Source organism: Eumetopias jubatus, unplaced genomic scaffold (genome assembly GCF_037043125.1).
Source record: "Eumetopias jubatus isolate StellerSeaLion01/CBP00866 unplaced genomic scaffold, mEumJub1_p1.0 scaffold_2, whole genome shotgun sequence".
Classification (NCBI taxonomy): domain Eukaryota; kingdom Metazoa; phylum Chordata; class Mammalia; order Carnivora; family Otariidae; genus Eumetopias; species Eumetopias jubatus.
The window spans coordinates 55,498,342-55,514,308 of NW_028274808.1; the positions used below are offsets into that span (position 1 = coordinate 55,498,342).

Below are 15,967 nucleotides of genomic sequence, written 5' to 3' on the forward strand. Positions count from 1 at the left end.
TACTGGCACAAAAACAGATTCATACCTCAATGGAACAGAACAGAGTCCAGAAATAAACCCATACTTATATGGTCAATTAATCTTTGACAAATGACGCAAAGGGGAAAAGACAGTTTCTTTAATAAATGTTAGGAAAACTGGACAGCTACTTGCAAAAGAATGAAACTGGATGGCTTTCTTATACCATATACAAAATAAACTCAAAATGGACTAAAGACTTAAATATAAGACCTAAAACCATAAAACTCCTAAGAAAACATTGGAAGCAAGCTCTTGGACAACATTTTTTTGGATCTATCTCCTCAGGCAAGTGCAACAAAAGAAAATAAACAAATGGGACTACATCAAACTAAATAGCTTTTGTATGGTGAAGGAAACCATCAAAAAAATGAAAAGACATTCTACTGAATGGGAGGATATTTGCAAATGATCCAACCAAACAGGGGTTACTATCCAAAATATATAAAGAACTCACATGAGTCAATATCAAAAAGCAAACAACCCACTTAAAAAATGGGCAGATGACCTGAACAGACATTTCTCCAAAAAAGACAGACAGGTTGTCCAACAGACACATGAAAAGTTACTTAACCTCACTCATCATCAGGGAAACACAAATCAAAACCACAATGAGATATCATCTCACACCTGTCAGAATGGCTACCATCAAAATGACAAGAAATAACAAGTGTTGGTGAAGATATGAAGAAAAGGTAACACTTGTGTGCTGTTTTTGAAAATGCAAATTGGTGCAGCCACTATGGAAAACAGTATGGAGATGCCTCAAAAAATTGAAAACAGAACTACCATACAACCTAGCAATTCTACTTCTGAGTATTTATCCCTAGAGTACAAAAACACTAATTCAGGGCTCCTGGGTGGCTCAGTTGGTTAAGCGACTGCCTTCGGCTCAGGTCATGATCCTGGAGTCCCGGGATCGAGTCCCACATCAGGCTCCCTGCTCAGCGGGGGGGTCTGCCTCTCCCTCTGACCCTCTTTCCTCTCGTGCTCTCTGTCTCTCATTCTCTCTCTCAAATAAATAAATAAAATCTTTAAAAAAACAAAAACACTAATTCAAAAAGATATACATGCCCCTATGTTCATTGCAGCATTATTTATAATACAGTTTATAATTATAATACAGTTTATAATTACAATAGCCAAGATATGGAAGCAACCTAAGTGTCCATGGATAATACTGATAGATAAAGATGTGGGGTATACAGATATATACACACTCACATACACACACACACACACACACACACACACACACAAACACAATGGAATATTACTCAGCCATAAAAAAGAATGAAATCTTGCCATTTGTTAGAACACAGATGGACCCAAATGGACAACATGGCTGGTATTATAGTAAGTGAAATAAGTAAGGCAAAGAAAGACAAATACCATATGATTTCACTTCTATGTGGGATCTAAAAGACCAAACAAACAAACAAAGCAGAAACAGATTCATAGACGCAGAGGACAAACAGACGGTTGCTGGAGTTAGACGGGTGAGCAGATGGGTGACACAGGGGAAGGGGAGCAATGCACAGCATAGGGAACAGAGTTAATAATATTGTAACAACTTTTATGGTGACAGATGGTAGCCAGATTTATTGTGATCACTTCACAACATATATACATGTTGAATACCTGTGTACACCTGTATTGTATGTCAACTCTACTTCAACAAAACAAAACAAAACAAAACAAAAACGATAAGGTGTTTCATGAATAAGTCCAGCTTAAGTTAAAAGGGAGAACCAGCGCTGACTGCTTAAAAGATTTATCGCATTCAGGGAGCAGCCACTAAAGTGACTACCACAGGGTGTGGTATATCAATGAGGCACGTGTGGTACAGAGCTCCCTAGGCTTCTCTCCTTGTATCCAAAGACTCACCTTTAGAGTTGGAGAAGACCCGACATAAATGGGCGGAGGATTCCCTTGCCAGCCCTCGAGACGGTAGATGTGTCCAACACGAGAGCAGGGGACAAACAGTAATTTACCACCACACTGCCATATCTGTCAAGGAAAAACACATGTGGAAGTTGTTTCAAACATCAAAATAAATTATACTTGAAAATTTCTCTCATAAATGTAAATATAAAACCTAAATTAGATAACAGTGCCCATGGGGAATTCATAAATGAAACAGATCCTAAAATAATGTGTTTTTCAAACTCATATAATAACAAACAAGGCCATAAGAATGCAGTAATATTCTGCGACTCAGGGCCCCTTGTGTACTTGTAGCTTTAAACACCCTTTGCCCAGTGTCACCTTGCAAAGTCACTCAGATTCCTCATTCCTGATATCATTCACCATTTCCACGGCTAATGGATTTCCCACCTGGCTGATTATTATAATAACCTCCAAGCTGGCTTCTTCATCTCCAGCTTCTCTCAAATCAGTGCTATCCCTATGTATAGTAAGATTATTCTAGCTGAAGGGCAACTTTGGGTCATGTTATTCTCTTGCTTGGTATCTTCAATAAGTTACCCCTGCTTATTAAATTCAGTAGAAACCTCTTGGCTCAGCATTAGAGGCCCTCCTCCAAACAATCCTAACGTACCTGTCCACTTGCTCTTCTTGGGTGTCTTTCTTACTCAGGCTGTCAGATTCTGCTACACTGGGCTCCTCACCGTTTCCTGAACGCATTCTTCATGTTCCCACCTTTGTACTTTTCCCCAGTCTATTTGCTCTGAGGTCTCCTTCCCCTTCCTTTATCTCTGCTTATCGATATCATGCCCACCTTTCTAGTTTGCCTCAAATTCTCCCTCCAGTATGACGCTGTTTCTTAACCACACCAATTGAATGCCATCTACCTTCTTATCATATTATGAATTTAATTCTAATCTCTTCTTATGAACTCTAAGTTCCTTGACAGCAGGGACTGAGTTATTCTTCTTCTGTCTTTGGACATTTAAGACAAGAAGCAATAAATATCTGTTTAACTCACACTGTGATATAGTTCTCTTTCTTTCTTGGGGGCAGTGGGAGGGAGGGGTTGGAGCATGGATGGTATTATTGTCCAAGGACTGCCTCAACAACAGGGGTTGCTAAAGGAAGGCAGCTCCAATGTCAGTCCGAGGATGCACAGTCATGGCTGGGACCTGCTTCTGTCCTGAATCATCATGTCCTATAGTGATAAAGGGTAACTGTGTCAGTGGATGGTCAAATGTGGCCCCCATACAGGCAGATTCCCCAAAGGGCTTTTGTAACAAAAGGCTCCAATGTACAGAAAGTCTGGAGGGTAAGGCGGGGAGTGGGAAGAGGAGGTATTTTCATTTTTTAAAAAGATTTATTTACTTATTTTAGAGAAAGAGAGAGAGAGAATGTGTATGTGTGCGAGCAGGGATGGGGCAGACGGAGTGGGGGAGAGAGAAAATCCTCAAGCAGACTCCCCACTGAGCGCAGATCCTGATGCGGGGCTCGATCCCAGGACTCCAAGATCATGACCTGAGCCGAAACCAAGGGTTGGACACGTGACTGACCGAGCCACCCAGGCGCCCTAGTATTTTCATTTTTGAAGTTTGCAGGCTTCAATGTTGAGATGAACCATGTAAATATGTAAGAAGTCTGGAGTTTGCATTTTGCCCTATTTTTCCCCAAAGGTATGCATTTTTGTTAGCCATTCTTTATAATTTAGAGAAATGCATTAAACAGTTTTTCCCCCAAAGAAACCAGCCTTATCTGAAAGTCACAAAAGTTGGTAACTACTTAGAGAATTGCATTTGTTTAAATGAAATGTTACCTTGTATGAGATCTCAAAGTTTTCACCACCCCAAATCTGGAGACCTGGATCATACAGACCCAGTTCGAAGAAGAAGTCTCGTTCAATGGCAAATAACCCACCAGCCATGGCAGGGGACCTAAGTGAAGAAACACTGCAATAACTATTAAAGATAAACCCCCAGTACCCCTTCACCAACAGACAACAGCCCTTTTGGAACACAGTTTAAATAATTCACAGAAGAGACAAAACCGATGGCCAAACATTAAGAAATTACAAAGCCTCCACAAAACAATCTGTTTATAATTTAATGAATTTACTGATTTCTATCTGAAATCCAATTTGCAGTTCATTACAAATTAGAGCATTGAATCATTTTGCCATTAGAGGGCGCCTTAGTTCCTCTGTTGGTTTGAAAATTAAGCCCTGAGAGTGAGTTAAGATAGAATTTTCTCTTTCACTCCTAAAAATACTGAGCCATACAGCCATGGTCTGCTAACTGCTCCTACAATGATTTATGAGTCATTCTAGGATGAGTGCAACCATAGACCATGGAAGTAGTCTGTCATTTTTTAATTTTATAGCTCAGGGGCATGCCAAATAAAGGTGTAAATCATGGCAGAACAGTCACAGTTCATTCAGAGTTTGCAAATGTAGCACAGGAACGACACAGGAGAATTAGACATTAGCTATTTACTGTGTCAGGAGGTAGGAATGCAAGGGGCTTCTTGAATGGAATCTTGAACTGGGTCCTCTTTGGGGACAGACCACTCACCTCTCTAGAGGAAATGCTAGGGGGAATCATTTTCATCCTGTTTCCCACTCCTCCCCACAATTAATGATTAATGTGTCATGATTCCTAAGTAGCCTCCTCCACCTGAGTACCTTCTTCATCATCACACCTAATATTCAATCTGTCACTAATTCCTACTGATTCCACCTTGAAAACTTATCCGGGACCTGTCACTGCTGCTTAGACCAAGCTCCCAGACCAAGCTCCCGTCACTTGCACTGCTATGGCAACACCCTGACCTTGTCTCTTCCTCCATTCTGCCCCCATCCATCTAATGCCACGGCAGGCAGAGCAGGCTCCATGTGGGCCCCGGGGGTGCGCGCCTCTCCCGGCTCCTGACGCTCAGCGGGCTTCCGCCAGCCGAGATCTTCGCGGCTCGCTCACGCCTCCAACACAACAAACGCCCTTCTCTCTCAGGCGGTTTGCTCTCCTGAAATGTTCTTCCTCCCCGTCCGCAGGGCTGACTCCTGGCCTTTCAGGCCTCAGCCTGAAGGACACTTGAAAGGTCGAGGAGGCCGTTCGGGCTCCTAGCGGCTGGATTAGGTTCTCCCTCCCCTAAGCTCCACGTACCCTGTGGTTTGTCTTCGTACCACTTTTGGCAGTTGCTATTCCAGGGTTATTTGTGTAGCGATCTGTTTAATTTCTGTCTCACCCATTATATTCTAAGTGCCAGGAGAGAACACATCTTTGAAAAATTTGTCCCCAGAAAACAATGCCTGGCACATTGTAAGCACTCATTAAATATTTGTTGAGTGGATAAATAATAAATCAAGTAATACTTTCAATATTAAAGGAAATCACACCAAGTGGAAGTCATTCTCTTTATGCCTCTTCGGTACGCTGCCTGACTTGGTAAGCAGAACTATTGCATTCTTGGTTATTTTCATGGCACATTTATTTAACTGTCATTTACAGTTACTCTGTTGAAACCATGCCTTTTTGATCTTTAAATGTCTTCACACTTAGCTCAGTATATATTTTAAAATGCATCTTACATGAAAACTGTGAGTTATTTAAAGGGAAACCCCCCTGAATTTTTCTAGCCCACTTAAAAAAACTTCCTTTACTAGCCAAGCCCATGGAATTGGCAGAAATATAAATATAATCATTACTCTTTATTTTGTACATCCAGGAGTACTCATTAAATCAAGTAGGTAAGCAGTAAATTCCTGGACTGTTTCAAGAAAGAACTTCAAAGGGAAATTTGGAAAGTGTCAAAAGCTTAAAATTCTATAATTTCCTTATGTTTGCCATCTCAGTATTTTGATATCATGACCCACCCAGATCCCACCAGCATTTGCGTGACATTGGAAACATCTTCCCAAAACAGAGTTCTAGCATTATCAGTGGTATAACAAGGAGAGAGAGACCAAAAGCAGAACCATAAGATCAGAAAAAATTAGACACATTTAGAAGCTATACTAACATAAGACAAAAAAGTTTCATTTGGAGTCACTCTTGAAAGGCAGTAAATGCTTCCATTACATGACCGATAGAGTAGCATAAACTGTTCTATTTGTCCCGTAAGAAGGGACAAAAGCTGATTTTGGAATAAAGTTTCCTTTTAATCAAATGTTCTTCTGAGAAGGAAGTAGTAAAGGATTCTATGTCGTATTTTCCAAAGTCATGTATTTTTATGTACCAGACTTAACCGGTACAAAATTAGTTATTATGAGTTAGCATACAAAACAAAAAGAAGAAAAAGACAAGAAATCTCTTGCTATTTGCCTTTCATTGTTAACACTACAGCCAAGGGATCAAAGTGGACATAAAACTTGGACTGGAAATAATTTATGCATTTTAAATTTACAGAATGAAATTATGGTCAAAAGAATAAAATTTGACGTCTAGTCTACTAGGACAGGAAGGCAAAGATTTTTTTCACTTGTATTTGAAAGCAATGACATATAACCTCCCCCCAACACCCCCAAAATGGAGTTTGCATTTAGGGAAAAAACAATTACAAAGAAGCAATGTGCATTCAAACCTCGGAAATAATGCAAGGGAAAAAAATCTCTTACAGACTCTGCGACAACATCTATAGTTTTAATATCAAATATTTTTAGCTTGGCAAGAGGTTAATATGTTAGCAGCAACTGGAGAAAAGAAAAACATGTAAGTGATTTAGTGATTACCGATATGGTTCAGTTTTTGTCTTTCTCATTCTCTTCTCTCGAGGGGTCAGAGGCACCCGTTTCCAGAGCATACTCCAATCCCATGCTCCTCGGGCATACCCATCTTCGTCACCACCCCCTTGGGGTACAATTTCATATGTGTTGCCATTTATGACATCTATAATCGGCACAGTGCAAATGGTTCTGTATTGTGTTGATGATGGCAGCAAAGATGAAATGGAAGGGTATGTATGGACCCGCATATTTATACAAGTACATGGGGAAGGGAAAAAAAAAAGTACTTAGATAGACATTCCACGTAAGAAAATAAAGTAGTAATCTTTACCGATAAGGTTCAGTTTTATGTTTTCTTTTGGCCTTTTCCTTGTGGCTTAGAGGAATACGTTTCCATAGTAAACTCCAGTCCCAGGCCCCTCTGGCAAAACCATCTTCATCCCCACCTTGCTGCGGTTCAATGGAATAATCATTCCCATCTATGTAATCTATTAGAGGTACAGTACATGTAGTTCTGAAACATTTACAGAAAATGAAAAAGCATTTAAGAACCCAAAACTGACTAGTTTAGCATGCCTAACTATATTATCTCTTTTTATTACTGATTTTTTTTTTTTTTTTTGTATTACGGGACTTTAATACCTAATGGGAAACTGAAGTAAATGAATGTCTTTAAAAGTCAAGGAGCCCTTTTTTTGTAAGGGAAAAACACAGGAGACCATTCCCTTGGCTTACAGACAAATGTCAGGGACAAAGAGCCATGTCCTTGAACTTAACAATGTTTTCTCATTTTTACTTTGGTCCTATAGGCAACTTTCTCTTGGTAATTTTGTGTTACCTACAAGACTTTCCTGCCTGTTATTTTCCCTCCTCATTCCTCCATTAAATAAAAATGAGTATGAATGTGAGTGTGAATGTGTGTATCTGAGTGTGAACGTGAGTGTGACCGTGTGTGAGCGAGTGCGTGTGTGTGTGTATGGAAATAATACCCACTATATTTTTAGCAGTTCTCCCAACTCTTTGTTGCTTTCTATTCCTTTGGAAAAAGTTATTATGAAAATCTGTTTCTATTCCTTTACTTGATCTTCTTTTCCTGCTCCTTTTATTGCAATAAACAGCTTTCATTGCAAAAAAAAAAAAAGTATTGTATTGTATTCCTGCTTTTTTTTTAAAAAGAGAAAAAAAAATCCCTCAAAACCTGCTGAAGAATTTTAGTGGTCTGAGAACTCAAAGCAAAAAAATACCTTGTATTTGGGCTTCATAAAATGCTGGTCCTATATGACCAATTAGTGTAGGAGCAACTCTGCAAAGATAATTTGGCACCCAGCTTGTTTTAATGCTCATCTTATCAGACAGGATTTTAAGATGCATTTCCTGAAATAGAGACTGCAGCTTTTCATAACCATGTTAAGGTGCTTTTTAGATGTTTTAGAAGCCAAGGAGAAGAGAAAAACCTACAGGGCATAGAATTCTGATGTGGCGGACGTGGATTTGAGACAGGTACTTTATTCTCCGCAGACTGTGGATTCCCAGGGGACAGTGAGGGTGGGAGGTGTCACCGTGGGGTATATGTGGGAGCGCCACAGGACCCTGCAGGAAACCACTTCCTCGCTGCGCCTGAAGACTACTAGTTTTCACCTGGAGAGCCGATGGTGTGTTATCTTTCTTCACTTCTCATGATTCTCAGATTTCTAAACAAATAGTGTAAAGTGTCCCAGAGAGATCTCGGTTTGATAGTTTATTAGCTGTTTGAATCAGGGCAAATCAATTAATTTCTCTAGGCTTCAATATCCTCTTCAGTACAATGGAGCTAATATCTATTTTGCAGGGCTGCTGTGAGGACTAAATCAGCATGTGAGAAATGTTTATGATAGGCCGTCATACTAAATCCTCTGATGATTAAATCCCCCAAAGTTCGCCCTTTGATGCATATTATTCACCACAGGGACAGGTTTTTTTTCCCCTTGATTCCAAAATAGTCAGAATTCTGCACTAAAAGCAGGGAAGGCTTCTGGAACTAGGAGACGGATGCTGCCTTCTAGTGTTCAGACACTTCTGTAAAACGTAATGGCGACTGACACATTTCCATGGAATAGTTGTCTATTTCTAAACTTTAAAGTTTCTATAGGAACCCAAAGTCTTGACATGCGTCACAGCTGGTCTGAAGTAATAATTCCAAAGGGCATGAAAAACCAAAACCAATAGGTATAATTTCAGAGTGTGCGCCTTCAAGCCTTTGGAACCGTTACCACAGTGTAGATGGCGCAATTAATGTTACTCTTCGAGAAAGCTTCTGGAGCTAGAGGATGTCTGTTCAATAACCCGACCACAAGACCATTCTTGGGTGAGACCCCCTCAGCTTATCCCAAATGCCTGACTGCCTGCGTCTGAATCAGCCCCAAGGATCAGCCTGCCCCCGACCCCGGGAAACAACAAGTTGAAGGATCACACTTAAAACACAATGCTTGAAGCGCTGAGTGGAACTGGAATCAGGAGAATGAGATATTATTTGTCCTTCTAGGACTTTTCACCCAGGAAAGAAAAGAAAGCAAGGTAATGTTACCTGTCCTTGGAAATGGGGGCTACAAGTGGTGCATACCAGTTAACGGCCACCTCACAGTGGGCATCAAGGTATATCAAAACCTTAAAGAAAAGAGGCAGGGTGAAAGAACACTCCTCATATATGGCACATCATATAGCACACACAATTTAAACTTAGACACTAATATAAATCAGCATGAGAGTCCATTCTGATATATGAGTTATCTGTTTAATCAGCCAGCATTTTCAATTAAAAAAAAATCTGAAGGGTACTTAAAAACCGCTATGATCGTTTAGTTACCAAATCCAAGCTGCTGACATGGTAAATATCCAATGTTTCCTACCTGTCCAAGTTTGGCCTTCTGGGCACCAATACTTCGTGCTTGAATCAAACCTTCTCTTCTCTCATTTCGAAATACCTTCACTAAGCCATTCCACAGCTTAATATAGTCATCTAGTTTTCCTTTTAAGTGTTCTATGAATAAAAAAATTCAGTCAACATTATAAATTATATTTACGTCTATGAACCAGTTAGACTATTATTTTTCTCAAGAAACAGGAATGGGCAACAGGTCCTTTGGGCAGTCAACTTGAAACAAACAGACTGAATGTTTGCAGGGAAGTCAGGTAGTATAAATTATTTCAGTTGATTTTTGAGCTTAATATGCCTACAGAGAACTAATTAGCCTAAGAGTTATCAAAGATCTCTCCAAACATTAAATATATGATGACTAGGCCAGCTGACATGAAAACTTTTTTTAAAAAAAATCCACATTTTAAATGTCATATCTAAAAGCTTTAAGGCAAACATTTTGTTTGCTTTGGCAGAAGTAATGGCTCCAGATTTCTGAAGATACACTCACTATAAATAACATTGTGTGACTTTATTAGAGTCTACATAAGGTATAGGTTAACATTTGTTTCTGGGCCATCTTCCTCCAGCTATGATCAGTGTTGAAGGTTGCAGTCTTGGTGTTATAAATATAGTTCCCATCAAGTTGGCAAATAATAATCAAAGGATCCAATTTTCTCCAATTTTGGGTATTAACAAGTATGTGTGTGTATGTGTGTGTGTGTGTGTGTGTAATATGCATATGTAAATATTTAAATGTAATATTTAGATATAATGAATAAATATACATGTATATATTTGAGATCTGGTGAGGGAAACTGTTATAAAAACAAGACACATTTGCCAAAGTTTCCACCTTGGTTTTCCAGTTGCTAGAGTATAGTTTTTATTTGTGTCACTATGAGCCCTTGAAATGGGCCCATCATAGCCACAACTAGCTCTTGGATCTCTAAAGATGTTTCTTGGAGACACAATTATTTTTAAGTTGTTTAAAATTTTGGACCATGAATACATACAACAACAAAGAAGCTATATTTATTTATTTTTGAAGATTTATTTATTTATTTGAGAGCGACTGAGTGAGAGAGAGCACATACGAGGCGGGAGGGAGGGGAGTGGTAGGGGGGAGAGAAGCAGACTCCACCCTGAGCACAGAGCCCAATGTGGGGCTTGATCCCAGGGCCCCAAGATCGTGACCTGAGCCGAAACCAAGAGTCGGAAGCTTAACCGACTGCGCCACCCAGGTGCCCCAGAAGCTATATTTCGTGATGTGCTGGTGGTTAAATGGTCAAATCAGGCTGTACACTTAATACTTGACTCATTTTTAGGGAGCTTATAATTAGAAATATACCTACACATAGGTATTCAGAATTGAGAAGAAAAAAAATTTACCTTTTTCTATTTTGGCATCCAGTTTTAATGAGTATTATAAATAAAATTCTCCTGCTGAATTATATTTTTTCCCAGAGAAATCTAGGTACTTTTCCCTTCAATTTAAGTAATTTTTTTTAAATCTTACCTTATTTTTTTCAGCTTAGTAACGATCCTAAATTACTTTAAGATTTTATTTATTTATTTGAGAGAGAGAGAGAGAGAGAGAGAGAGTCGGGGGAGAGGCAGAGGGAGAGAAGAGAGAATCTCCAGCTGACTCCCTGCTGACAGGGAGCCTGACACAGAGCTTGATCTCACGACTCTGAGATCACCACCCCAGCCGAAATCATGAGTCAGACGCTCAATCGACTGAGCCACCCAGGTGCCCCAATCCTAAATTACTTTTTAAAAAGCCTTTCCGAATTCCATTCTGGGGCTCTTCTGGCTATGCAATCTATATAAATCTAAAATAAATTACTATGGCCAGAAATGAGTTCTTCAAATTTAGATTCCTAGTTCAGGTGGCCCAAAAGATCAGTTGGTCAATCAAATGACTTCTGGCTTCTTTGGGATCCTGCACTGTGGTAGACTTCAAGAACGTTCAAAAGATTCACCTCTCCTTGGGGAATAATTATTCTCTCCAACCCACTGAGGGCAGTCCAGACCATGTACCTCACCACAGTCAGTGAGATGGGGACAAAATGATGTAAGGCACTTGTGAGCAGAAGTGTTAAAATCCCACTAGTGCTTCACCATTAGTTCTTCCTCTGCACGAGGCAGGCAATGTCTGAGATCAGGCTGCCCTGCCGTGGAGAAGTGGGGCAGAGCCAGGGCTGACCCACAGAAAACACGATATAACCCTTTGTGGTTATAAGCCACTGAGAGTATGGAGTCCCATTTTACCTTGGCCCCACTTAGCCTCAAGCTGGCTGATGTATGCGCATGGAGGAGTGTGCTCTATTTAAAGGCCCCACACCTTGTGTAGAGAAGACACTGCATTTTCCAGAAACCCAAGTGTTAAGCGCAGCCATCTTCCTTTGCAAGGTATTATATTAGTAAAGTATTTTGTCATTAAAAGAAAAATTATAACTCACACTTTTACTTTCTGTATACATTGGGGAAAGAACGAACCAAGTTTTCACTCACGGGACAGGACTGACAAATTTTAAGTTTGTTTTAAAATTTAAAAGCTAAAGACCTTCTGTACTTCCATTCAAGAGTAACCCCAACAAATGCTTCTCTGTACTCTCAAAGCTAAGCAGGCCCTGTACTTGATTGCTATTAAAATGTGTTATAAGAGGCTGAATATTAGAGGTTTGTAACAACAGAAACACTGATCACAAAAAAATTAAGGTAAAATGGATAGAAAACCAAAGTCTAAAATTTTGTGCTCCTTTTCTGAAGCCAAGCAGTTATTTTAGGGTGGGAAACACATTTTAGTGTATTTTCACTTATTTTTTAAGGATATGCTAAGCTTCTCCTTGTATTAATAACATAGGGCTTCTTAAAAGCAGCATAATCACATACGTGAGATTTCTTAGTTATTTTTGTAGATGTAGGTTTTCCTAAATCTAAAATATTGTCGGTACCAACAGTAGCACTTTAAAACTTATTTTCAAATATTTATCTTGAGATAGGAACAGAATTCTTAATGAAAACACTCCTGTCATAGAAAATTGCAACCAAGATGAGATGTATACGTGAAAGGGCATTTGATAGGACTAAAAAGTTTAAAGTTTACATTCTTTAGTGTAATTAAAAGTGATTAGTTGAAAAAAGTGATTAGTTGTACAAAGATGAGGGGGAAAGGAAATCGGCCATATTTCTATTTCTTCTCTGTGTGAACATATGTATACAAGAGCAAGATTCTGGTCATGTCCTTGCCAAAGCAGCAGAGGTTTATCTAGACTGCAAGAGTTACAAATTAAGTTTTGGAGAAAGCTTCTGTAAAGCTCTTCTGAATGGTATTTTCATGCTACCCACGTTCTGTATGCACCTCTAACATATTCAGTGGCATCACTACTTGTACACAAAAATTCTCTGCAAAACTTACTTGCCAAAAAGCAAATATCCTGCTGTTAGTGAGTAGCCTGAGCTCTTCAGTCAATTTTCAAAGAATTCAACTCAGTTTTATGACAAGTAAAGAAGAGTAAGTAAATATCCAGTCTGGGTTTCGGCAGCACAATTACATTTTTTTTTTTTTTGGACAATTACATTTTTTACTTAGCGTGCTGACCTGGGGTCCGAACTATAGCATTGTCTACCTTCTAATACCTGTGCTGTTAAGAAGATAATGGCCAGCTACAATAATGGATCTACTTAAAGGGAAAAAATGTTAATCTAAAAAACCCACTTATCTGGAAAACCACTGCTCAATCTCTCTCTTGCCAAATTGAACCAAGGCTAACCAATACCTCCCTAAATGCTATAATAGCTGGCTCCTTAAAAAGAATAAAAAATAACACACAATTTCCTTTTATTCAACATACTAAATCAAATATAGAACAAAATAAGCTTCAGTAAATACTTTCTATTATAAATAACAATGGTCATGGTTTCTGGTGAAATTCAATATTTGCATCATTGTTCAAGTGCAAAATACAGGCTATTAAACAGGTATTATGGATCTCACTTTGACAGTCATGGATGGAGCATCACGTGGCATTATAATATACACACAATTGCACCTTTTCAGTCTTTCAATAAATTATCTCCATGACCAAATTTTTATAAAATCCAAGACCCAGAGAATTGGTATAGTGTAAGATGGTAGGTAGTTAAATACACAGATTTATGAGCCTGGAGATTTGGATCCATCTGTTAACTACTATCTCTGTGGCGTTTGGCAAGTTACTTAACATGTCTGAGCCTCATGTGTAAAATAAAGATAATAACAACATCCATCTCAAGGATTATTGTCAGGATTAAACAAAATAATTCATATACAATGCTTGGCACAGTGCCAACTTGCTAATAATAGATGCTATCGATAGATGCTAATTATTAATTTTTAAAGCTAATTATTTTAAAATTACATTCTGTAATTGTTCATAATTAACTTATTTCATAGACAAAATGTCAATTTTCCATAGTCATTACCTTTATTACTGAAATCATCAATTAACACAATTTCTGCTAAATATTTCCTTGGAGTCCTTTTAATTACACTGTGGACTGTTCTCATGAGGGTTGACCATCCTTCGTTATGGAAGACAATGACAACACTGGAAGTGAGCAGGTTTTCATCATAATGCCAATACTTGCATCTGCAAAAGGAAAATTTCACCGTATTTATTTAGAGGTAATCTGTAATGCGGGGTTTCAAACTTACTATGATTATGTTTTCTGACTGGATTAAATATTATTGACTTAACCAACGTAGGTGAATGAAACACAACCTCTCATGTCTTAACAGAAACACAAAACAGAAGAGAGAAGCTGCTATGAGATGCAGTGACTCGACAGAACTCCTTTCTAACCAACTGGCACTTGCTGTGTGGATAAAGAGAATTAATTTATAAATATATGCTTCCCAGCTGGGGATGCTTAAGATATTATTTACAGCTATCAGGGCTGGGTTATTTTTTTCCATGACTTAGATCTCGGTTTATTTTTCCTTTTTTTAAAACTTGAGTTTCTAGTGCAAAGGATTTATTTCACTTGCTGTGTATAAACCACTATGTAGCTGTGTTTGAAAGCTGTATTGTTCTAATATGGTTAAAACATTAAGAAAAAAAAAAACTAAATAGGCTGACCTGTGGCATATAGCAGACATTAAAAAATTAACTGTTGAATGAATCTTAAAGGTTCTAGTAATGTTTAGTTATTAGATTAGCTAAAGGACATTTAGCTATTTTATTTTATTGTTTTGTTTTTATTTTTTCTAATTTAAATTCAATTAGCTAACATATAGTACATCATTAGTTTCTGATGTAGTGTTCAATGATTCATTAGTTGCCTGTAACACCCAGTGTTCATCTCATCACGTGCCCTCCTTAAGGCCCATCACCCAGTTACCCCATCCCTCTACCCATCTCCCCTCCACAACCCTCAGTTTGTCTCCCTGGGGTCAAGAGTCTCTCATGGTTTGTCTCCCTCTCTGATTTTTTCCCATTCAGTTTTTCCTCCCTTCCCCTATGATCCTCTTTGCTATTTCATATATTCCACATAAGAATGAAACCATATGTAATTGTCTTTCTCTGCTTGACCTATTTTACTTAGCATAATACCCTCCAGTTCCATCCATGTTGATGTAAATGGTGGGTATTCATCCTTTCTGATGTCTAAGTGATATTCCATTGTTTATATGAACCACATCTTCTTTATCCATTCATTTGTTGAAGGGCATCTTGGCTCCTTCCACTGTTTGGCTATTGTGGACATTGCTGCTATGAACATTGGGGTGCATGTTCCCCTTCTTTTCATTACATCTGTATCTTTGGGGTAAATGCCTAGAAGTGCAATTGCTGGGTCGTGGGGGGTAGCTGTATTTTTAACTCCATACTGTTTTCCAGAGTGGCTGGACCAGCCTGCATTCCCACCAACAGTGTAGGAGGGTTCCCCTTTCTCCACATCTTTGCCAACATCTGTCGTTTCCTGCCTTGTTAATTTTAGCCATTCTAACTGGTGTAAGGTGGTATCTCATTGTGGTATTGATTTGTATTTCCTTGATGACAAGTGATGTGTAGCATTTTTTCATGTGTCTACACAAATTATTTGAAACAACTGTAGTAGGAATAAAGTTTTCTAATTGAAAGAAAACTCCAAACAGGGCCTGATAAATACTCAAGGAGCCAGGGAAGAGTCAATGAGTTTCACAAAATAGCTCTATATTATATAGATATATATATGTGTGTGTATATTCATGCACATTTATATTTGTTTGTTTGTTTAACCCCAAAGTTTTTCTTGAAGTAAATAAACTTCTTTCCAAGATTAAATTTCAAGCCATAAGAGCAGTAATTAACATTATCAGCTTGATAACCTATCCCAGCATTTAGAATAGTAATCGTTATTTAAACTGGGGCCCGACCCAATATAGA

The 15,967-nt window shown here is 38.6% G+C and overlaps 1 protein-coding gene across 2 annotated transcripts in view; it reads right to left on the reverse strand.

The window, feature by feature from the left end:
• GALNT7 (polypeptide N-acetylgalactosaminyltransferase 7) overlaps positions 1–15,967 on the reverse strand; it is a 148,049-nt gene that overhangs the window by 15,707 nt on the left and 116,375 nt on the right. Inside the window, exons 3-8 of one of the 2 annotated variants that reach the window (XM_028114274.2) lie at positions 14,025–14,191; positions 9,547–9,677; positions 9,225–9,304; positions 6,668–6,850; positions 3,761–3,878; positions 1,906–2,028 (exon numbers count right to left, since the gene is read on the reverse strand). In XM_028114274.2, coding sequence (XP_027970075.1) covers positions 1,906–2,028; positions 3,761–3,878; positions 6,668–6,850; positions 9,225–9,304; positions 9,547–9,677; positions 14,025–14,191 — 802 coding nt within the window. Of the gene's footprint in view, positions 1–1,905; positions 2,029–3,760; positions 3,879–6,667; positions 6,851–6,992; positions 7,176–9,224; positions 9,305–9,546; positions 9,678–14,024; positions 14,192–15,967 lie in introns of both variants that reach the window. The other variant, XM_028114275.2, reaches the window with a different exon arrangement.